This window comes from Cervus canadensis, chromosome 32, assembly GCF_019320065.1.
Source record: "Cervus canadensis isolate Bull #8, Minnesota chromosome 32, ASM1932006v1, whole genome shotgun sequence".
In the NCBI taxonomy this organism is placed as follows: domain Eukaryota; kingdom Metazoa; phylum Chordata; class Mammalia; order Artiodactyla; family Cervidae; genus Cervus; species Cervus canadensis.
The window spans coordinates 16,018,376-16,041,992 of record NC_057417.1 but is presented as its reverse complement, the minus strand read 5'-3'; the positions used below and the strand labels follow the sequence as shown (position 1 = coordinate 16,041,992).

The following is a 23,617-nucleotide window of genomic DNA, read 5'->3' as shown; positions in this document are numbered from 1 at the left end:
TTTGCCCCATTGTTGCCACCCTAGTCCCAAGGCTTCCTTGTATCTTTTCTGTTTTGCTGCTTCTAGCCAACTAGCAGCTGATTTCTGTGGTGTCAGTTAAAATTTCCAGCAGAGATCATCGGATTGGTTGAGTTTACCTTTTAAAGTCAAATCACAAGGCCCAGGCCACCGGCCTCCCTGTGAATGAGTTGGCCAGCCTTCAGTCAGAAGCAAACTGTGATTCAATCGGATGTATCTGGCAGCAAGTGTGTGCATGTGTGTGTGTGTGTGTGTGTGTGTTAGTCATTACGTCGTGTCCGACTCTTTGCCACCCCATGGACTGCAACCTGCCAAGCTCCTCTGCATCTCCTGCAATGGCAGGTGGATTCTTTATTACTGCACCACCTGGGAAGGCCCCATCCACCAGAGACTGTGCATAAAGCAAGTGATGTAAAAGCTATTAGAGAAGTATTTATTTCTACAGATGAGATTTAGGAAACGAGTATTTCACTAGGTGCCTAACATATAAAATTTCTGAAAATACATGTGAGATTGTCTCTAATGTATACCTAAAATTAAAATTCTCTTTTTATGCTTCAAAGTCTTTAAAAGCTTTTCTAGATTTTTAATTTTATTTTTAAGTTGAAGTATAGTTGACTTACAACATTGTGCCTATCTCCTTAGCTGTACACATATAGACATTCTTTTCCTCATATTCTTTTCCATTGTGGTTTGATCACAGGATTTTGAATATAGTTCCTTCTGTTGTACAGTGGGACCTTGTAGTTTGTCCATCCTAGATGTAATAGTTTACATCTGCTGCTGCTGCTGCTAAGTCACTTCAGTCATGTCCGCCTCTGTGTGACCCCACAGACGGCAGCCCACCAGGCTCCCCCGTCCCCGGGATTCTCCAGGCAAGAACACTGGAGTGGGTTGCCATTTCCTTCTCCAATGTGTGAAAGTGAGAAGTGAAAGTGAAGTCATTGAGTCATGTCCGACCCTTAGCAACCCCATGGACCGCAGCCTACCAGGCTCCTCCATCCATGGGATTTTCCAGGCAAGAATACTGGAGTGGGGTGCCATTGCCTTCTCTGTAGTTTACATCTACCAATCCCAAACTCCCAGTCCTTCCCCACCCCACCCCCCCCTTCCCCTTGGCAACTGCAAGTCTGTTCTCTATGTCTGTGAATCTGTTTCTGTTTTGTAAATAGGTTCGTCTGTGCCATATTTTAGATTCCACATATAAGTGGTATCATATGGTATTTGTCTTTCTTTTTCTGACTTACTTCACTTAGTATGATAATCTCTAGTTGCATCCATGTTGCTGCAAATGGCATTATTTCATTTTTTTTATGGCTGATAAGTGGCTTCTGAATGTACTTAGCGTCAAAATTCCAAATCTTTTACGTGCCTGTAATTCTCTATCCTCTGGATGCAGCTTTTCTCTTGGTTTCATCTGATGCCACTCTTCCTGTAACCTGTATATGTTCCAGTTTTACTGACTTGTTTGGAGTGGGTGGGGGTAGGGGGTGTCTCTCCAGTCTCAGGGCCTTTGCGCATGCCGAGGTTTTTTCCCTCCATGTGTCCTTCTTTCACTTGGATAACACAAATGCTACTTTTAGGTATAACTGTAAATGCCAACTCCTGATACTTGACACTCCAACAAAATTAGAGCCCCCTCTTTACATGCCTTTGTACTTTTGCTCTCTATTTTGCCTTTATGACGTGGATCACAACTGTAAATGATGTTGATTTGTGTGTCTACTTGTTCAGTACTCGTCTCCCATGCTGGACTGAGAGTGGCTTGAGGACAGTGGTTGTATCTGTGGGGATTGTAGCTGTTTCTGACACATAGTAGCATCGTAGGTACTTGGTAATAAGTGCTAGATGAGTGCATGAAGGAATGAATGTTGTGAAGTGAGAGATTATGTAGCCCGAGAAGCCCCTGAAGACTTCATGGAGGCGGATGAGGCTTGATTTTGCTCTTGAAGAATGGACAAAACTTGGAGTGGGCAGGGGGAAACACTGTAGGCAGGAATAACACTCATCAGCAAAGGCAGAGAGTTGGGAATAAGTATGTAGATGCTGGGGCATCCCAGGTGGCGCTAGTGGTAAAGAACCCACCTGCCCGTGCAGGAGACATAAGAGACATAAAAGGTTTGATCTTTGACTTGGGAAGATCCCCTGGAGGAGGGCATGGCAACCCACTCCAGTAGTCTTGCCTGGAGAATCCCCGTGAAGGGAGGCGCCTGGGGGGCTAGAGGCCATAGTGTCGCACAGAGTCGGACACAACTGAAGCAACTTCGCATGCAGGCATGCATGTAGATGCTGGCTTGATTAGAGGTGTGTGTTGACACAATCTGGAAAATAAGATTGGATCGGTGGGAAATGATCCAGTAGGGACAATGTAAATCTGAGAACAACATTAAATATTAGGTAACCTGATAGCTCAGCTGATAAAGAATCCGCCTGCAATGCAGGAGACCCCGGTTTGATTCTTGGGTTGGGAAGATCCCCTGCAGGAGGGTGTGGCAACCCACTCCAGTATTCTTGCCTGAAGAATCCCTGTGGACAGAGGATCCTGGTAGGCTACTGTCCATAGGATCAGAAAGAGACAGACATGACTAGCAAGTTTCATACAGTGCATGTTTTGTTTCAAGTATATGTCCAAGTGCTTTATGAAAATAAGCTCATTGAATCCTCACCACAAACCTATGGAGTAAGGATTATTTTTGTGTCCCTTTTACAGCGGGGAAAGCTGAGGCACAGGGAGATTATCTTGTTAAAGTCATCATGGCTGATGAGTGCAGAGCTGGGATTCACATCTGGGCAGAGCAGCTACAGCGTCTGCTTGCTTGAATGTTATGCCCTCTTGAAAGATAGAGACAAAACTTGGCTCTGAGGCTTGCAGAACAGAGATACACGACAGAGAAGCCCCAGTGTTCTGGTCTTGAAATTGGCCGTAGGATGTTGCTGGTCCAGAAATGAGGGGACTGGGAAAGGGAGCTGCATTGGGGTGAAGGAAATGGTGGGGGGCGGGGGGGTATGCGGAACTCAGAGGTGGAGCAAGAGATTTGAGAAGCGTGACCCAGAAGGCTTAGTGAGTGGCTATTGCGTAGGGTTTAAAGTCAGGTAGATGCTGGTCCGAGTACCCGCTTTGCTGTCTCTTTGCAAGTTTCAACGTCTATCCAGTGGGTTTAATGATAGTACATACCCCAGACGTTAGGATTAAAAGACACAAATAAAGAGAACCTCCTGACACGTAGCTTGGCACACACAGTGGGTGCCTAGTGAATGTGAATACTCTTCACAGGACTTTGGATGACCAGGATTGTCCTGGGTCCTGGCTGTGAACCGGAAGTGTAGATATGAATATGTACTTGATGCCAGCCAGCCCGGTGCATCTGAGCAGTCTTCATGCAAAGGCACTCTGAGGTCTCATGTACCGAAACTTTGCAGGGAGCAAGGGGGTCCTTCCAGGGGTCAGGTGCCCGCTTCTCTCCCCCAGCTCTCTGGCCTTCGCAGAGGGCTTCGTACTGGGTCTCCTGAGCAGATGTCCAGTTAGTTAAGCCCCTGGGTCTTTTCTCTCCATCTCTGATCAGCTCCCCAGATGCCCTGTTTTTGGCAAACTGGTTCTCAGGGCTGCAGGTCGCTGCGTCTTCCCTTCACGGTATCCATCACCTACCTGCTCCATCTCTTAGATCCTTCCCTCTCCAAGAGTGCCCGGAGCCACTCCTCTCGAAGCGTTGGCTGAGATAATTTGACCTGACGCATGGCCGCAGCATTAGAGAGCAGTGTTAGTGAGGAGGTTTTCCCCTTGCTGCTTCTCCTGATTAAGCCAAGGGAAGCATCTTCTTTGTTGCTAGAGTATCTTAACATCTTTCTAACATTTTGATTATGTCCTTTTTTACAAAGAGCAGGCAGCCGGTCTTTGGCTTACAATAGGCAGCAGCTAGAATATGGCAGGATTGTATTGCTTTTTACTGTAGTTATTCTCCCAGTTACCATTTGCTTATGGTAAGCAATTCCAGTTTTCTTTTTCACAGTAGTGATATAAAGTTCACTTTCAAGATATATTTATTGAAGTAAAAAGCGAGTCAATTTAAAGAGAAACATTAAATAAATAATGGCCGATGTGGTACGTGGATATGAAGCACTTTTGCAAGGGTTGAATTCAAATGTCTGAGGTTTGGGAAATGCAATTGGAAGGAGGAAATTGGTCAAATTAGGAAGCAGAGTCTTGGCTCTCAATGCTGGCTCTGTTATCGGCACCTAAGACACTCTCCTCGAGCCTCTATTTCCTCACCTGCTGAAATGCGGATAATAATTCTTCCTACACGTGGGTTGTCTTAAGGATTCAGTGAGATAATTTGATGTATGGGTGTAATTTGCAAGCAATGTCTCTCAAGTGTCAAACAAAACAAATTGTTACTAGTCTGCGCTCTACAATAAAATTCACCGTGGGTGTGAGTGTGGGCACGTGACTAGCTTCCCAGGACTTGGAGCCTGCAGCAAGAATGAAGGCTGGACAATCACACACCCTCTCTGGCCTCAGTTTCCTCCTTGGTAAAATGGGATATTTCTGGGAAGATTAAAAGATGCAATATGTGTAAGGTTCTAGAACACTACCTGGTACTTAGCAGAGTCAGGTAAGCATGAGCGCCTATGACCATAACTCTGTCCCCTTGAGTGGCTGGAGCTGGAAGTAGGATGGAGGTGTGATGAGTTGGTGTGTGCCACACTCACCCCAGGAGTCACTTCAGGCAGGGATGCTATCCATCTCTCGTGTTTTCTGATGAATATTCAAAATATTCAAATGTCCTTCCACTTCACTCCCCTGAGCTCCTCAGAGACTGTGCAAAGTACACCCTTACCCCCAAAAGAGACTCCCTCCCATTTGGCTTCAGTCTTCCTACAGTCGTGCTGGCTGTGGACTGAGTGGGATCCCTCCCTGCCATCCAAATCCACACACGGAAGCCCTGAGCTTCAAAATGATGACATTTGGAGATGAGGCATTTGGGAGGTAATTAGGGATCAAGCTCAAGCTGAAGTGTGCATGCTCAGTCGTGACCCCATGCTCTTTGTGACCCCATGGATTGTAGTCCATCGGGCTCCTCTGTCCGTGGGATTGTCTAGGCAAGAATACTGGAGTGGGTTCTCTCCAGGGGATCTTCCTGATCCAGGGATCGAACTCATACCTCCTGCATCTCCTTCATTGCAGGCAGATTTGTTTTTACCACTGAGAAATTGGGAAAACCCTTAATGAGGGTGGGCCCTTGTGATGGAGTTAGTGGCTCTGTCATGTGAGGACAGTGAGAACGTGGCTGTCTGCAAGCTAGGAGGAGAGCCCTCACCAAGAACTAAATCTGCTGTCACCCTGATTGGGAACTCCCCAGCCTCCATAACTGTAAGAAATAAATGTCTGGTGTTTAAGCCACCCTGATCTATATATTTGTTATGGAAGCCCAAACTCAGATAATGCTCATTCTACCCAGAATTCATCCATAAGGTAAAAAGCATACATACTGATTATGTGTAATGTGCTAATCATTTTGGAGAAGGAAATGGCAGCCCACTCCAGTATTCTTGCCTGGAGAATCCCAGGGATGGAGGAGCCTGGTGGGCTGCCGTCTATGGGGTCGCACAGAGTCGGACACGACTGAAGCGACTTAGCAGCAGCAGCAGCAATCATTTTAACACAAGATGTTTTATTTAAGCCTCACAACTCCGTCGAGGAGAGTACTGTACCATGCTCCATTTTACAGATGAGAAGGCTGAGGCTTGAAGGTCAGGTGGACCTTCCCCAGTTCCTAGAGCTACTGGGTACCAGAGCTAGATTTCTGAACACATGTTTGCCCCCAGTAGCTTCTGGGGATTCAGGTGAGGGTTACAGACTCTGCCATTGGTGAGGGCACCTTGCTGTCCTCAAGAGGGGAAGGAGGATCCTTCCCAGTGACTGGAGTGTGGATGAGCAAAGCTCAGCTTTCAACATGGACATGAGTCGGCTTGAGGGCAGGGCAGTGAGTTTGTGTAGGAATTCCCCAGAAGAAACAAAGCACCCCAGCTCCATGAGTTACAACAAGGCAAAACCTTTAATACATGAGTGCTTATTACATTAGCTGCTTCGGGGCTCTGACATCTTTGATTTCTGGTCATGTTATTCTAACACGGAAAGGTGAATGCCTCTCTCCGGGCCACCTGGGTGGTTAAGTGGCCTGAGGATTTGCATGAGTGGACAATGGGGACACCTGTGCACACACCTGGGGATTTGGAGACCCCACACCGCCCCCCCTCCCCCAGCCACCACCTGTGACTTTGAGTAAAGTCCTCTTCCAAGGAGGGAAGAATGAGGAGGTCCTTCCAGTAAAGAAGGAAGAGAGGAAAACATCTGTCACAGATACACACAGAGAGAAACGACATCATGGGATTGGCTTGATAAGTGGAGGAAGGGATGGACGGGTTAGGACCTGGGGTGGGGAGGAGCGAAGTGTGGGAGAGGGCTGAGTCCATTTGGTTTCATTCTTTGTAAAAAGTAATACCATCACGAGGACCATGCCATGCAACCTCAGAGACTCCTCTGTCCACTTCCCCCCGGGCTGTGCTGGGGCGGAGGGCAGAGGGCCGAGGTCAGTTCAGACCGGCGTGGTGCGCCTGTTGGCCGGATTATTATGCAACGACTCTTTGAACTCTTTGGGCGTGGAGTTGTGGAACTGTAGAAAAGCGTGGTCCCGGTCGGAGTTGAGGAGGGTCCCCATGGTGATCTTTGAGGGGTCCCGGGAGAGGGTGAACATTGAGATGTCAGTGGAAGGGATGGTGTGGAAGCCTTTGCTGATGGGGGACAGGTCTCGGGATCTGGGTTCCGTGGAGCGGGAACTCGACCGCCTCCGAAATCTATACCTGTAGGGTGGAAGGCGAGCGAAGGTAGATTTCTTCAGGAGCTCCGAGTGGGATTTGGCACGTAACTGCTGATGCTTTTCTATATAGATGTGCACGGCGACAACCCCCACAATTTCCGCGATGATGAAAGAGAAGGCTCCGAAATAAAAGGACCAGCCATAGGAGTAGCTCTTTTTGGAGTCACGCTGCCCAGGGTCTCCAGCGTTGGCTGATATATAAACTATGATGCCGATGATGTTGCTTAACCCTAAGAGAAGGGGAAAGAAAAATACATCCTTTATAAACCTCAGAGGTAACTGTCACTTTTAGGCTTAAACTATTTATTTTGAAAATGTGTGTGAAGTAATTAGCCTCCAACCAATTAAAAAAAAAAAAAAAAAAAGAAAGAAAATGTGGAGATGACAGGGAGAGAGGAGAATGGATTTATGGCTGGAAATCCAGCTGCTGAACTCTTCTTGCAGGGTCTGTCTCTCAGGAAATGAAAAATTCTGCTGATCCATCCCCGGTGGGAAGCATGTAGCTCAAGAATACACTGTACTCCTCCAACAAGTGCAGAAGAACTCAGAGTGCACGTATTTTCCCTTAGAAACAATTCATTCCATCAAAACTTAGTCTTTGGCACTAAGTCATGAGAATGGTAAAATGAACAAGATACAGATCCTTGCCCTTGAGTTCCTCACCATTAGTAGGAAAAACTGACATGTAAATGCAATTACAGCAGAATACAATAAGGGCTCCACCAGAGACACATGTAAAATGGTTCAGGAGCAAAAAGAGAGGATGACTAAGCCACTTTGTCCTGAAGACAAGGTGACGTTTGAGCAGATCCTGAACAGCTCCTGGCTCACTGGGAGATGAAAGGCTATTGACAACAGAGTTGAGAATAACTTAGAGTAGAAGTCTCGCCTGGATGATGGGAAGGTTGATGGCAGCTTGAGCCTCAATAAGAGGCAGCAGAGAGAAGAGGCTTAGAGAAGAAGAGTGGGGTTAGAAATGCTTATTGAGAGTCCAAATAGGGCTGCCCAGTGGATATTTCTGGGTCTGGAGCTGCAGTTTGGAGAAAGAATGATCCATGGGTAAGGGACAGTAACTAACTATATCTTTTTATCTGCCCAGGGGGATACAATAATGTTTTAAATTAGCTATTGTTCAAACATCAGAAATTGGGGAATGTGAAGCTGTTGTTCCCAGCAGGCAAGGTCTGCAGACTTGGTGTCCCCAAGTGCCAACAGGATAGTTCTGGAAAGAGCTGCCCAGTCGCTTGGAGAGAAATTGATTCTCTAGGGAGTAGTAAGAAGGAATGAAAGAACCTGAGGGTCTGTGGCTGCTTCTCTCACATGATTGTCCAAAGATGACGATATGTCTTTGTGTCTCTTTGCTTTAAGGACCTTATCTGAGCCTTATACCAGTAATGACTCTAGGGAGGCTTGTACATCAGGTGGAGTCTCCTAGCCTACAAACCCAGGCTGCCTCTAAATGGAAGTTGTCCCTTGTTACAGTTCCCAGTGCATATGTGCTAAGTCACTTCAGTCATGTCTGACTCTTTGTAACCCTATGGACCGTGGCCCACAAAGCTCCTCCATCCATGGGATTCTCCAGGCAAGAATACTGGAGTGCATTGCTGTGCCCTTCTCCAGGGGATCTTCTGGACCTAGAGATCCAACCCAAGATTCTTACGTCTCCTGAATTGGCAGGCTGCTTCTTTACTACACAGTTCCCAGTACTAGTTGGTAAATAACCATTTCCACTGGCCTGCTGAGTATCCCTGCCATTGAATGCCTCATACTCTTCCTGGGGATCCTCAAGTTTTCCCCAGAGTCCAGCAACCAAAGAGTTAAAGTTTTTTTTGTTGTTGTTGTTCTTTTTAATTGGGGTATAGTTGCTTTGGAACTTCCCACTAGTGGTAAAGAATCTGCCTGCCAATGCAGGAGACCCAAGAGACGTGGGTTTGATCCCCTGGAGTGGGAAGTGGCAACCCACACCAGTATTCCTGCCTGGAAAATTCCATGGACAGAGGAGCCTGGCGGACTACAGTCTATGGGGTTGCAGAGAGTCGGACATGACTGAGCGACTGAGCAGCATAGTTGCTTTACGATATTGTATTAGTTTCTGCTGGACAACAACATGAATCACCTATAGGCCTGCATATATCCCCTCCCTCCTGGACCTCTCCACCTCCTACCCCTACCACCCATCTAGGTCACCACCGGGCGCTGAACTGAGCTAGTAGGAACCTACAGTAGGTTCCCACCAGCTATCTGCTTTATGCATGGCGGTGCACATAAGTCAGTCCCAATTTCCCAGTTCATCCCCACACCTCAGATCCACACGTCCATTCCCTACATCTGCGTCTCTACTCCTGCCCTGCAAATAGGCTCATCTGTACAAAGGGTTAAAGCTTGACATAGCAAGGCCATTCCATTCTACTGCAGTGCTACCGTTCTGATTGGCTGGTGCTCATGCATTAAAGGGATTCCTATTTTGAATATGACCTCTGGCCACACTCCATCTAGGACTCGCCCCTAGAAGGCAGGGCCAGGGTCTGCTTCTTCCCTGTCTCCTCTTGGCTTTACCCAGCACAGGCACTCAGCAGGTAGGCAGCGGGTTCTAATCACTGAGCTATTTCTTCATATGGGGGTTAACACGGCCAGCCCTGTGTCAAGCTGCAGAAAACCACAGGGTGAAAAAAAAAAACGGCTCCTCTTTCTGGAGTGTCAGTTTGGCTTGAAGATGAGTAGGGAAGACACATTCTTTTATATTAAAATGAACATGGATATAATAAGGAGAAGAGAGCAGAATTCACATGAATTTTTAAGTATAAATGGGAGACAGACTTCAAAGACATTTCAGCTCACGGAAGGCAGCTTCTGGTGATGCCCCCTGACTCCCCAGGGCCACATTTTTCACTCTCCTCTGCCTGCAGGGAAATTTTGGTGGCAAAGTTTGAGAAGCCCTGGAAAGAAGTCTTGCTGGGAAAAAAACAAAAAAGAAGCTCAAAGAGATACTCCGATGTCATCACAGGCTAAAGGAGGTGACAAGCCAAGCGAGTTGCCGCTTATTTCTAGGGCATTGATGATATGCCAGGCGCTCTGCAAAGTCTTTACGTGCATGATCTCAATTAATCATTGCAACAGTCCTGCTTTAAAGAAAAACAAAAAACCAAAAAAACTTTTTTTACAGATGAGGAAACTGGGACACAGAGAAGATAAATAACTTCCCAAGTTAACACAGCTGGGAAATGGTGTGTGTGCTTGTGCTAAACTGCTTCAGTTGTGTCCGACTCTTTGCAACCCTTTGGACTGCAGCCCACCAGGCTTCTCTGTCCATGGGATTCTCCAGGTAGAAATACTGGAGTGGGTTGCTATGCCCTCCTCCAGGAGATCTTCCTGACCCAGGGATTGAACCAATGTCTCTTAAGTCTCCTCCATTGACAGGTAGGTTCTTTACCACCTGGGAAGCCCTGGGAAATGGCAAAGGTGGAGTTTGAACCCAGGACTATTTCTTAAAAGCTCCCTGAGCGTAGATCTAGCTAGGTTTGTTCATTGATCTGGTCTTATCTCCTTGCCCAAAGCCTGACCCAAAGCAAGGGCAGAGCACATATTTGTTGAATTGAATCAACATGAGCATTAAATGGTACAACGTACGTAATACCAGCTATTGTGCATCCTAGGTGGCGCTAGTAGTAAAGAACCTGCCTGCCAATGCAGGAGACATAAGAGATGCAGGTTTGATCCCTGGGCTGGGAAGATCCCCTGGAGAAAGACATGGTGACCCACTCCAGTATTCTTGCCTGGAGAATCCCAAGGACAGAGGAGCCTGGCGGGCTACAGTCCATGGGGTCACAGAGTCGGACACGACTGAAGTGACTTAGCATGCACTATGCATCCCACAGTTACTGCCAGCTGGATGCAGTTCTAGGCATTTTCCACATACTAACTACTCCTCTGAGCAGGCTTAAGAGGTAGAGCCATTATTACCCCCATTTTTCAGATGAGGAAACTGAGGCACTGATTGGTTAAGAGACTTGCCTGAGGTTGCCACCCAGGGAAGTGGTAGAACCATGATTTGCCCCGGGGAGCCTGACTTCAGAGCCCATGGTCTTGAGTATAATGCCCAGTTCCTGGCACATAGTAGATACTCAATAAAGGGTTGTTGACTGCTTGCCAGAAATCATAGAACCTTAGAATAACTGAGGAAAAGAGCCTTCAGGAGTGCTGAATCCTACTTTCCTTTTGTAGGTGGAAGAACTGAGGCTCTTTAGGGTCCCCAGGGAGGTCAGTGGTGGCGGGATAGCTAGGATTAGACCCCCGGCTTCTGGCTCCCCCTCAGGGCCTTGTTGCTGCCCCTCATGTTCCCCCATTCCCGTGGGTCTATTCTACCTGCTGTCTCTCACAACACCCCTTGTGACAAGACGTTTGCTGGTGACACACTCTCCCTTCACAATCCCCTTGGGGGACAAAATAATGATCTTCTCCTGTTTAGGAAACTCTCATGTCAGCACAACACAGCATCCTCTGGGTCAGTCAGAGACCGGGAGGTCTGGAGGGGCCCCCGACAACTAGAACGTGCCTCAAAGCAACGCAAGGCCCTGGGTTTGCCAGCTGTTAGCGTCTGTCCATACAGAGTGTCACCTTTAATAAGATCATAGGCTGATCTTATTCTCCTGACAAGATGGTCTGTGGCTCGAGTTGCTTCCTAGACACTCAGCACTGGATTCCGTCCACCTTCCCCATTTCCGAGAAGGGAAAAGAGTAGGGAGGAAACAGAAAGATCCTAGAGGGGGCTGGGCTTCCAACTTCAGAACTATTGTGTTGCTTTTACCTTGCTAGAAAATAATATTGTGCTTTTTACTTTCAACCTCCTTCCAACAGCCGTATGAAATAAGTACTGGTACTTTTACCCCCATTTCACAGTTGAGGAAATCAAGCTACAGGGAGTTGGTAACATTCCCAGGGCCCCACAAGTTTAGCCAGAATTCAAATCCAGGCAGGTAAGCTATTCTTTTTTTGTGGTTCTTGTTTCGTCGCTAAGTCACGTCTGTCTCTTTTGCAACTCCATAGGCTGTAGCCCACCAGGCTCCTCTGACCATGGGATTTCCCAGGCAAGAATACTGGAGTGGGTTGTCATTTCCACCTCCAGGGGATCTTCCCCACCCAGGGATAGAAACCCACATCTCTTGCATTTCCTGCATCGGTGGGCGGATTCTTTAGCACTATCGCCACCTGGGAAGCCCCCATCTGCTTCTACCCCAGTAAATATTCTGCCATTATGGGTTAAAGTCTGGAGGTCATCATCAAAGAGTCAAGCTCTCTTCCCTCTTTTCATCTCTAAAGCATTTCATTCAGATGGCATTGACTGAAGGCTGGGGTGGGAAAAGACTGTAAAGCGATGGAGGCGTGGAAACCCAAAAGGGAGGAAGATGAAGGGGGTGGAGGAGGGATGGAGATAAAGAAGGAGAGAGGAGGCAGAAACAGGACCCATTCTCGAGAGTGTCTCATCCTCCTTACCACCCTCTGCCACCTTCCAGTCAGAGCTGCTATTGATAAGATCTTCCCTGAGAGCATCTGAGGCTGCTGGGTTTTCTGTTGTTCCCAGAGATGCTCTGGACAGCCTGAGGATTTGAGGGCTTGAAGAGCTGTGACCAATAGTTCACCAGCAAACCCAGGTCTCACAGGGCCAGAGATAGTGTATGACCATATCCAAGTGAACAGAAAGTTGGACCCCTTTGCAACACACCGGACTCATCTCTCGGGTCACGCCTTACACACACCATACACACTCCCTGCCCACTCTGAGCAGACATACAAGGCACACTCTTATTAATCATTCTCCCATCTCTGAGCTGACCTAAGTACCTCATCTCCTCCTCATCTTCCCTCTGTCCACTCTCCAGCTAGATTGTCAGCATCTTTGGTTCTTATTAAAGCCTTTGGTTCTCATTCTTAGCACACAGGTCGAACATTGTCTTGCCCCTTCCCTGGAGGGAACCCTGAATAGCATGGCTTTGTTCTTCTGGCCCTGGCTCAGGTTTGGTGTCTGTGATGCTCTCCGGGCGGAGGTCAAGGTGCTCACCTGCAGAGACAAAAAAGATGCCCGCGCTGAGGATGACATTGTGTCTGCTGCGGTGGAACTCGCTGGCTGCCACGCAGAGCCCGCCGAAGAAGAGCAGAGTGACGCTGAGGATGGGGAAGACGCTGGAGGCTCTCACAGCCCCTGCGGAGAGAAGGAGAGAGGGTTTTGCCTGCACCCAGCCAGCCCTGGGATCCCCCTCCATGGGCGTGGGGGTGACTGGTTGGAGGACAGCACATGAGCAGGAAGAGTCTACATCTAACACCCTGGGCTTGGGGTTAATGGTCTGTAGTCATCATCCTGAAATGCATAATAGCCTTATCTTTGAATGTGTTTTTCAAATAAGTCTGATGGGGCAATGGAGCATGCGCCATGGGCTTCGAACCTTGACTCACGTGGCATCCCACTCCCCGCCACATTGCTACCTCCCGTTCTCCTTGGGGTGGTTCCTAGCTGCCCCCTCCCCCACCCAATCAGTGACCGCTGCCACCCTTGGCTCCTGGGCATGGACACGGGGAGAATCAGGGTTGGGTGCAAGCCCTGGGCATCCTTGAGAGTCCTCATGCTGGAGGGAGTGTGACATTACATAGCAAGTAAAAGACACCATGACAGGTGGAGAGAGAGAAGGTAGAAGAAGGGAAGCAGCATTTTTGGCCTGTGTTTTGAACCAGAAACCCAGGATTTTCATTTTGCCCTGGGCCCTGCAATTTAGGTAACTAGCAGGGCATCCTGGGATTCCCAGTAGATCACAAGCTCTCTTTCCCAAAACACAGGTACATTCGCTTAGTACTGAGTCTGGCAATGACCATGCAATATCTATTTAGTCACTGGATAAACACACGAATTTAGATATTCATTCATCAAGGCTTCTTGGGCACATACAAAATGCCAGGGGCTCAGCTGGGTCCTGGCATACTGGCAGAAATGTTTAACCACCCCAAGGGGCACAGGTGTGGCCCTTCAAAGGGGAAAAAGGGGATGCTAGCTGAGGCCCAGGGCAAGTCTTTGAAACAAGTGTGTTAGCTCTTGTTGCTGGATCACAAAGAGGCCCTAAGGTTTTGGCAGAAGGGGCTTTCAGGTGGGGATCCCAGTATTTATGCAACCAGCATTAGAGTATTTCATAGAATACTTGGGCCAGAATTATTCTGCCTTCACTGAGGTACAAAAGAGCTAAGGTCCCACCCTTACAGGGCTTACATTCTAACAGAGATGACGGGTAGGAGCTGCTACCTAATTTGCAGGGCCCTATGCAGGATGAAAATGCAAGGCCTCTTGTTCTAAAATTACTAAGAATTTCAAGATGGTATGGTGACTAGACTTATCATTGCAATCATTTTGAAATGTATAGAAATATCAAATCATTTTGTTATGTAACAGGAACCAACATAGCGTTGTAGTTCAGAAAGTGAAAGTCACTCAGTCATGTCCAATTCTTTGCGACCCCATGGACCCCAGTCTGTAGAATTCTCCAGGCCAGAATCCTGGAGTGGGTAGCTGTTCCTTTCTCCAGCAGATCTTCCTGAAGCAGGGATCTAACTGGAGTCTCCTGCATTGCAGGTGGATTCTTAACCAGCTGAGTTACCAGGGAAGCCCCAATTGTAGGTCAGATCTACTTCAAAAACAAACTCAGAGGAAAACAGACCAGATTTCTGGTTACTAGAGGTGGGGACTAGGCGGAGGGGGAATGAAATGAAGGTGGTCAAAAGGTAGAGACTTCCAGGTTATAAGAAAAATAAGCACTAGGGATTTAATGTGCAGCATGGTAAATAAAATTAACACAGCTGGACATTATACATAAAAACTGAGAGAGTAACTCCTAAGAGTTCTCATCACAAGGAAACACATTTTTTTCTGCTTCTTTAATTTTGTGTCTATATGAGATGGTGGATGTTCACTAAACATACTGTGGTCATCATTTCATGATGTATGTAAGTCACACCATGATGCTGTATACCTTAAATCTATACAGCGCTGCATGTCAGTTACATATAAATAAAACTGGGGGGGGGGTGCGGAATGGGATAAAGGTGACTGTCAAAGGCTTCTGTAAAAAAAAGAAGACTTCCAAGATAGGGCAGAGCATGGGTCCAGGTGGGGGCTCTTGAAAGGTGGGGCTGATGTGGCTGAAAGGGCTGTAAGAACCCAGACTTGAGCTGACCGTGGCATGGACCCGGTTGTAGATGGGTGGTGAGAGCCTCAGGATGTATTTTGCAGGCAAATCCCAAAGAACTGACAGGGGATGTGATAGACAGAGGTGTTGAGAATGACTGGAAGGCCTGGTGCTTAGTGGCTGAGCAGACAGTAACGTCTTTAAAATCATGGTGCATGTGCAGGAGAAGTAGGGCAGCAGAAAAAGGGGGTCAGTGCATTTTTGGCTTTGAAGTTCAAGCTCAGTGATCGGAACTTCTCGCCCCGGGTGACACCGATTCAGCTGCAGCCCTTCCTAAAGCTACAAAGTACTGATTCAGCTGCAGCCCTTCCTAATGCTACAAAGTGGCGGTTCGCACGCTCCAAATGCAGCTGGCTGGCCTCTGCTTTTGTTGTTGCTGTTGTTTTGTTTTGTCTTTTTCTCAGAAAAAGTTTTCTGCAAGTTTGGTAGCTGATTTGGGATCTGCCTGGGAAGTCCGATGGAGGAGAACTAGGGTGGGTACATTCTCTTCATGAAAAGAGGAAAAGGAAAAAATTCTAGCTTTTGTTTAGGGATGGCCACTCCAAGTCACCCAGTGTTGGGGTCTGGGCAGACCAGGATCCCAGTAACTGTCCCCTTTGTGATAGGGAAGTTTTGGGAGGGGCTTCAAACTACCTAGAAACCTCGATAGGAGACCTGAAGCATGAAGGGAGGGGTCCTGGCTGTCCTGACCGCTGGGAGGGTGATTAGATCAGTCCCCATCCTGGCTTCAGGTCAGTCAGTCACTGTTCAGGAGTCCTGGGCTAGGCCTGGCTTGCCCTGCACATCTGGGGTCCCACACAGGCTTGCAGGAGGCAGGGTGGGTCCCCTGGTTCCTCTAGTGTCCATGTCAAGGGGTATCCTGGGAAGTAAGCTCTGGGGTCTTTGGCAGGCATAGCTTATTTATAGCATCTAAATATTGACCCACATGGCCTATGAGTTTCCACGTGAACCTTGGCCCTGGGCCCCACAAATATTAGGAGTGGGTCTACCCCCAGTGATATCCAGCAGTCATTAGGAACTCTTGCACAAATCTCTAAAGCAGCTGTTTGCATTGTGTCCTTGATGGGAATTGCTGGAATATTCAATGTGATGAGTTCAACTGATTAAAGGAGAGCACCTTAAAAACAATTTTTAAAAAAAAATTTCAAAGTATGATTACAGCGTGATTATGCCCGAAGGAGATGATCTGAACGTTGGAAGCTACTGAATTGCGTTGGTTGTGTGTATTTGTGATGTGTGGCTGTGAGATGTGGGAAAGTAGTTGCTTCCTATGTGGGGTGGGAACCATCTGGAAACCACGTGGTGGCCAGATCCCATCTCTGCCCCACAGGCAAGATCAGAGCAGGTTCTAAAGACTGGCTACAGGTGCCAGCCTCACACAGGACATGCTCTGCTCCCACTTTCTCCTAAGTCAGGTGGTCTACCCTGGATTCATTCATTTATTTTTTCTTTTGGCTGTGATGCATGGTTTGCGGGATCTTAGTTCCCTCACCAGGGATCAAACCCCAGCTTCAACAGTGAAAGCGCCAAGTCTTAACCAGTGAACCGCCAGGGAATTCCCAACCTTGGGTTTGGTTTATCTAGATGAACAAGAAGGTTTTTGTTTGGCTTCAGGACAATTAAAGAGGTCTTACTGTCTTCTTTCCCCGTTTCTCCTTCCTAATCTATATGGGGCTAAGCTACGGTCCTAAGAGTGGGGAGGGAAGCTTGTTCCAGGGTAATTTCACCTTCGGAGTCTGAGCAGGGCTTGGCCAGGTTCAGTGCTATGTTAGGGATTTCTCTAGTCTAGGGATCCCCAACCTACAGGCCCTGGACCACTTCCCATCTGTGGTCTGTTAAGAACCAGCCTGCACAGCAGGAGGTGAGCGGCGGGCCAGTGAGTGAAGCTTCATCTGTATTTACAGCCGCTCCCCATCACTCACATTAATGCTTAAGGTCTGCCTCCTGTCAGATCAGTGGCATTAGATTCTTATAGGAGCCGGAACCCTATTGTGCTTGAATCTTCCTGAAACTATCCCCTCCACCCCGCTATCCTTGCTGTCCATGGAAAAATTGTCTTCCACGAAACCAATCGCTGGTACCAAAAATGTTGGGGAACACTGCTCAAGTCAACAGGACCTGTGGACTAGTAAACCTTCTGGTGTAGGTTTAAGCTGTAACCTCCCCAACCACATATGAGAAAGAAGAAAGACCAGACCAATCAGTGTGGAGATTCCCATCCTCCTGGGGTGTGGTCGCAGCAGGAACTGACAGCATGTGGACTGGACGGGCTGGAGACCCCTGGCCCCAAGTGACCGGGTCAGGGATTCCAAAATTCCCAGCAGGAAATTCGTGTGCTTGGGACGGTCCCTCCTTAACCTGGTTCTGTGGCTGATGGTGAGGACCCTCACCTTCCAAGAGGGGAGAGATATATTTTGTTGGAAAAGAGGTGCATCTCTTAGAAGAATTTAAAATCAGTTTTGCAAGTTGTGAAATAGAAATCACTGTTCTGTTTCATCCCCAACAGGGAAAACATCAAAATAGGGAAGGAAAATGAAAACTTAGGTACTCTGGTAAAACCCTACTTGTGATGGCTTTAGCATCATTCTTTTTTGATGAAGTCCAAGTAATAATAATCTATGTCATCCCCCAAACTCTGGTCAAGTTCCCTCTCTAAATGGGGCTTCTATTCCCACATCAGATCTTTTTGAGCTGCTCATATAAATCCTAGGCAGCATTGGACAAATCCAAGTAGTTGAAAAAAGAAAAATAATATGTTTACATTTTAAAATTTAGCTTAGAAGTGTCTGTTTCTTTCAAACTGATCCCCCAGCACCACTTATATTGTTATGTGATTAAAGGCTCATATGAATACCCACAGCCCCTCTGCAGACTAGAAAGCTTGAGGAGAACGAAAACTGATTTTAATTGTAAAACACTCTGCTTGAGTTATGAGTTACAGGCATAATCAGAAAACCACAATTTCTTGAAGTTTTTATTGATATTACTGTAGTAGTTTTTTTAAAAAATGTTACATTTAACACTCTCTAATAGTAAATTAGTCAGTGCCTTAAAGATTTCCCTTTGAGGAAACTCAGGCTCCCTGTTGAAGAAATTCTATTTAAATTACATTGTTTCCAATTCTCTCTGTGCCAGGATCAATGTCAGGCCCTTGGCTGCCATTGGCCTTGGCTGTTGTTCATCCCATGCCACAAAAAAGAGCCAACACGTATGGTTTCAGGCGGAGTGTAATGTGCATCAGCTTATTTAATTTTCGTGACCCTGTGGAATGGATGACGTTATAGTCTTCATTGCTGACTATAAAGAACGGTGAGAGACTTTTTGATGATGTAGTTTTGATTTGCATTTCTCTGATTATTAGTGATGTTGAGCATCTTTTCATGTGGTGGTTGGCTATCTGTGTGTCTTCTTTAGAGAGAGGTTTGAGGTCTTCCATCCATGTTTTGATTGTGTCATTTGTTTCTGTTTTTTGATATTGAGCTACATGAGCTCTTTGTATGTTTTGGAGATTAATTCCTTGTCAATTGCTCTGTTTGCAAGTATTTTCTCACACTCTGAGGATGGTCTTTTTGTTTTGTTTGCGGTTTCCTTTGCTGCGCAAAAGCTTTTAAGTTTAAGTAGGTCCCATTTGTTTATTCTTATTTTCATTATTCTAGGAGGTGGTCAAAAAAGATCTTGCTGCGATTTATGACAAAGAGTGTTCTGCCTCTGTTTTCCTCTAAGAGTGCTATAGTGTTTGGTCTTACAATGAGAGGTGAAGCAACTTGGCCCAGATCTAACCTAGTTAGTAGGGCATCAGTGGAGTAAAAGCCCTGGTCGACCAGAATCCATAGCCCTTGCTCAGCATACCCTACTGCTTCCTACATTCTGTGTTCATGACAGTTCCACATCATATCAGGGTTACTGACCTTGGGACAATCTATGGGGAGACACTGGCCCTGCCCCAATGCTGTTGAAACTGAAGAAGGGTGAACCTTGGCTTACATTTATTCTCCCAGGCCTTGCCCCTTAGGACCTTGCCCATTAGCGCTTCATCCATTAGCACCTCACCCCTTAGCTCTTTGCCCATTAGCACCTCAAATCCACCCTCTGGGGCAGGTGAAAACTTGTACTCAAGTTGAAGAAAACCCTTAGATTTTCTCATAAGTGGACTAAAAAGAACTTTTGAGGTTTGATTCACCTTTTTTTTTTTTTTCTTTTCCTGTTTCTAGTTCCTTGAAATGAAAGAGACTCAGATATCAGAACTGCCTGGATGTCTCTGTCTATTAGTAAAGATTTTCCTGAAGCTTCATTGCACATATCTATTTCTGAGGCTAGGTATTGGGGAGCCTCAAACTCAAGACAGTTGGGTGACCGCAGGGCACCCCTCCTCACCACCCTCCCGCCAGGGGGACCCTGGAAGTAGGGGGAACTTACGCAGGAGATACTCAGCTGTATCCTGTTCGTAGTCAGCATCTTCGGGGAAGTGATCAATTTTCTTGCACACGCCTCGGAAAGCCCCTGTGGAAACAAGTGTGGCCCTGAGTCAGGGGAGGGGGGCAGAAAGAGCACCTGGGCCCAACCTGGGGCTTCTCTCCCACAGACTTGTGGGCTCTGCCTTGATGGGTCCATCAGCGTCCTTCTTGGGGCACAAAAAGGAGATTAGTAGAGGAAAAAAATAAATAAAGCTGGAGACGGAAACCTTCTGCTTAGATTTTGCATGGTCCTGGGTTCTATTTCGAAGGGCAAAGAGCTAGGAAGCATAAGCATTCATCATGAGAGCTGTTATTTTTTTCCCAGTCAATGAGGGGAAAGGGGAAAAGAAAGTGGAATATACATGTGTGTGTGTATGTGCATGCTAAGTCACTTCATCACATCCAACTCTTTGCAACCCCATGGACTGTAGCCTGCCAGGCTCCTCTGCCCATGGGATTCTCCAGGCAAGAATCCTGGAGTGGGTTGCCATTTCCTCCTGCAGGGGATCTTCCTGACCCAGGGATCGAACTTGTGTCTCCTGTGACTCCTGCATTGTAGGTAGATTCTTTACTGTTGAGCCACTGGGGAAACCCAGTGTGTAGGCATATATGTGTGTATATATATATTTATATATAAAAACTTATCTTCCCATTTTACAGATGAAGCAACTGGCCAATAGCATTGTGCTTAGGGACTTCCCTGGTGGTCCAGTGGTTAAGAATCCACCTTGCAATGCAGAGGACTTGGGTTCGATCCCTGGTCAGGGGAACAAAGACCCCCTCATGCTGCAACGAAGCCCCAAGGAGCCAAATAAATAAATATTTTTGGGGGGAGTGGGAGAGAGGCTTACGAGGGAGGGGATATATATTAATATATAGTTACGACTGATTCGAGTTGTTGTATGGCAGAAACCAACACAACATTGTAAAGCAATAATCTTCCAATTAAAAAACAAAACAAAACTGTGCTTGCGCTCAAATGCGTAAGTGGTGAGCCAGGACGCATTCAAGGTCTGCTGACTCCTCAGTGTGGATTCCAGGCATGGATTTGGAGTAACCCACCCTCCCTGAGAGATAACACAGGATAGTCCCCTTTGACGATCCCCTTGCCTGGAACCACAGCTTGCTGGGCTCTGCTGTGCGGCTCACTCCTTCAGGAGGACAGAATTGCGTGGGTATATCCTGGGGAAATGATTGTCAGCATTCTCTTCCCTTTTCTTCCTTCGCCATCAGCCTGAGTTAACTCGTTGCTGGTGTTTGATAATCGTAGGTGTTTGCTAACCAGCCAATTAGCCAGTCTCTGGGGCAGTTAATGGCTCTGCCAGTTCTCATAAATGACAAACAATTTCAGAACCTCTCACCACAACACAGTGTGAAATTATGCCTTATTGTTCTTGTCTCTGCCCGTAGAGATGGCGTGGAGGTGAGGGGCCAGGTGGTGTCGAGGACCGCAGACAAGGCTTATATTCACACACAGCTGGGCTTATATTTTCAGAGTAGTACTGTAAGAATGAAATAAGATCATATACGAAGTAAGATAATTTTTGCAAAGCTCTAGGTGGATCATTATAATGGCCAGCACCTTTGAAGTGCTTCCAGTGAGCAAGGCACAGAGCTCATTTACTCTCATCCACACCCTAGGAGGTAGGGACTATTCACACTGACATTTGATGATGAGCCAATGCAGGATCGCAGCGGAGAGAGTGTTATCACAGCTGGTGAAGGGAAGAGGCAATATTTGCATCTGGCTTTACCATTACACTATGTCTATTATTACCTGATAATAATAGGAGCGCTATGCATTTTTAAAAACATTTTATTTATTTATTTGGTCCCACAGGATCTTAGTTGTGGCATGTGGGATCTAGTTCCCTGACCAGGGATCGAACCTGGGCCCCCCGCATTGGGAGCACAGAGTCTTGGCCACTGGACCACCAGGGAAGTCCCGTGCCATGCATATTCTAAAATTTTTATTTTATTGAAGTGTAGTTGATTTACATTGTTCTGTTAGTTTCTGCTGTTCACCAAAATGATTCAGTTATACGTATATATATATATATATATATATATAAAATTTTTCATATTCTTTTCCATGATGTCTTATTACAGAATATTAAATATAGTTCCCTTTGCTATGCAGTAGGACCTTGTTGTTTATCCATTCTGTATGTCGCAGTTTGCATCTGCTAACCCCAAACTCCCAATCCATCCCTCTCTCTACCACCCTCCCGACCCTGACCCTTGGCAACCACAAGTCTATTCTGTATGTCTGTGCATCTGTTTCTGCCTCATGGAAATTCATTTATGTCATATTTTAGATTCCACATATAAGTAATATCATATGGTATTTGCCTTTCTCTTTCTGACTTACTTCACTTAGTATGAGACTCTCTAGGTCCATCCATGTTACTGCAAACAGCATTATTTCATCCCCTTTAATGGCTGAGTAACATCCCGTTGTGTATACGTACCACACCCTCTTTATCCATCCTTCTGTTAATGGACATTTAGGTTGCTTCCTTGTTTTAAGAAGTGCCATGTATTCAACCCACATTACAAGTATGCTCCAAGCCAGAGGCGTTTCACAGAAAATGCAATGCGATATGAGCCCATTCTCTCGGTTCTGAGTCTCCACTTACCCGGCAGAGAAGGGAGTCAGAACCAAGAAGGGGAGTCTTGGAGAGAAGTCTTGAAGACTCAAAGAAATTCTTGGAAGAAGGACAAATTCAGAACTCCTTCCCTGATATTGAGAAAAGGCCTTCCTTTTTCTTGTTTGGATTTGAGAGTTTCATCCACAGATTGCTGTTTGTTTTTAAGTCCCATCCCCTTCCATCCGGCTGGATAACAAATCAGAATAAGTCATACACGTGAAGTACTTACCGTATGTCACATGCTGTTCTAAACACTTTACAGGCTTTATCCTCTCTAGCACTCAAGACAGCCTGGTGAGGTACCTGGTATTATGAGCCTTATTTTACAGATGAGGAAATCTATAAAGTAGGTGATTTTCCCAAGAACACAGCTATTAGTGGCACACTCAAATATAAGTCTTTCAGACTCCAAAGCCACGGTCATAATCACTACTCAGAACTTTCAACACATTTTAGAGTTGTAAGCAAAGTCCTTTGCCAGATGGCTCTATGACCATTTCATGGTCCACCCACTGTTATAAACCAGACCATAGGATGGTGGTTTTTCCATCCACTATGCTTTTTCCAGGATTTACATCAGAGGCCACCGGGCAGGGCAAGAAGAGTGGTTGTGGGACCACCTATTAATAGCTGTTTCACATTCTCCACAAAAGATTTCATAGGAAAGAAAAGTTCAGCTGAAGATTAAATGTGAAAACTACTGAAACGGGACTAGAGAACTACACATATGCCCACATCTGCTTGTGAAATGGGCCTTACCTAAGGTGGCTTAAGGCAGCTTGAAACTAGGACGCAGAGCCAGCAAACACCAGTGGCTCCTGGAGAAACGGTCAAGAATTTTAAGTGGTCTAAAGCGTCGCACCACCTGTTTTGTACAGCCTACGAGCTGAGGCTGGTTTTTGCATATGTAGATGGTTGGAAAAATCAAAAGAAGAATGTTGTTTCATGACACATTAAAAAAAAAAACTAGATGAAATTCAACTTTCAGAGTCTGTAAATAAAATCGTATTGAAACACAGCCATGCCCGTTTGTTTATGGTTTTTGTGCCAAAATGGCAGAGCTGAGTAGTTGTGGTAGAGACAGCAAAGCCAAAATTATTGACTGTTTACCTAAGGAGGCTTCCAAGGTGGCTTGAGTGGTAAAGAAGCCACCTGCCAATGTGGGGGACATAAGAGATGTGGGTTTCATCCCTGGGTTGGGAAGATCCCCTAGAGGAGGGCATGGCAACCCACTCCAGTATTCTTGCCTGAAGAATCCCATGGACAGAGAAGCCTGGAATGTTATAGTCCATGAGGTTGCAAAGAGTCAGACACAGACTGTGTACAAACTAGTGGCGGGGGGGTGGGGTGGGCAAAAGTGGGAAGCAAGTAGGAATTTGGGCCCTCTTGGGACTGGA

General features: G+C 46.6%; 1 protein-coding gene and 1 non-coding gene across 2 annotated transcripts in view; both read right to left on the bottom strand.

The window, feature by feature from the left end:
• Positions 1-6,052: 6,052 nt before the first annotated feature.
• CACNG3 (calcium voltage-gated channel auxiliary subunit gamma 3) overlaps positions 6,053-23,617 on the bottom strand; it is a 95,720-nt gene continuing 78,155 nt past the window's right edge. Inside the window, exons 2-4 of the mRNA XM_043455780.1 lie at positions 19,532-19,615; positions 12,949-13,089; positions 6,053-7,123 (exon numbers count right to left, since the gene is read on the bottom strand). Of these exons, the coding sequence (XP_043311715.1) occupies positions 6,612-7,123; positions 12,949-13,089; positions 19,532-19,615 (737 nt within the window). The 3' untranslated portion in view covers positions 6,053-6,611. The remainder of the gene's footprint in view (positions 7,124-12,948; positions 13,090-19,531; positions 19,616-23,617) is intronic.
• TRNAG-CCC lies at positions 21,438-21,510 on the bottom strand. Its single transcript has one exon. It is a non-coding gene; the product is annotated as a tRNA-Gly (tRNA).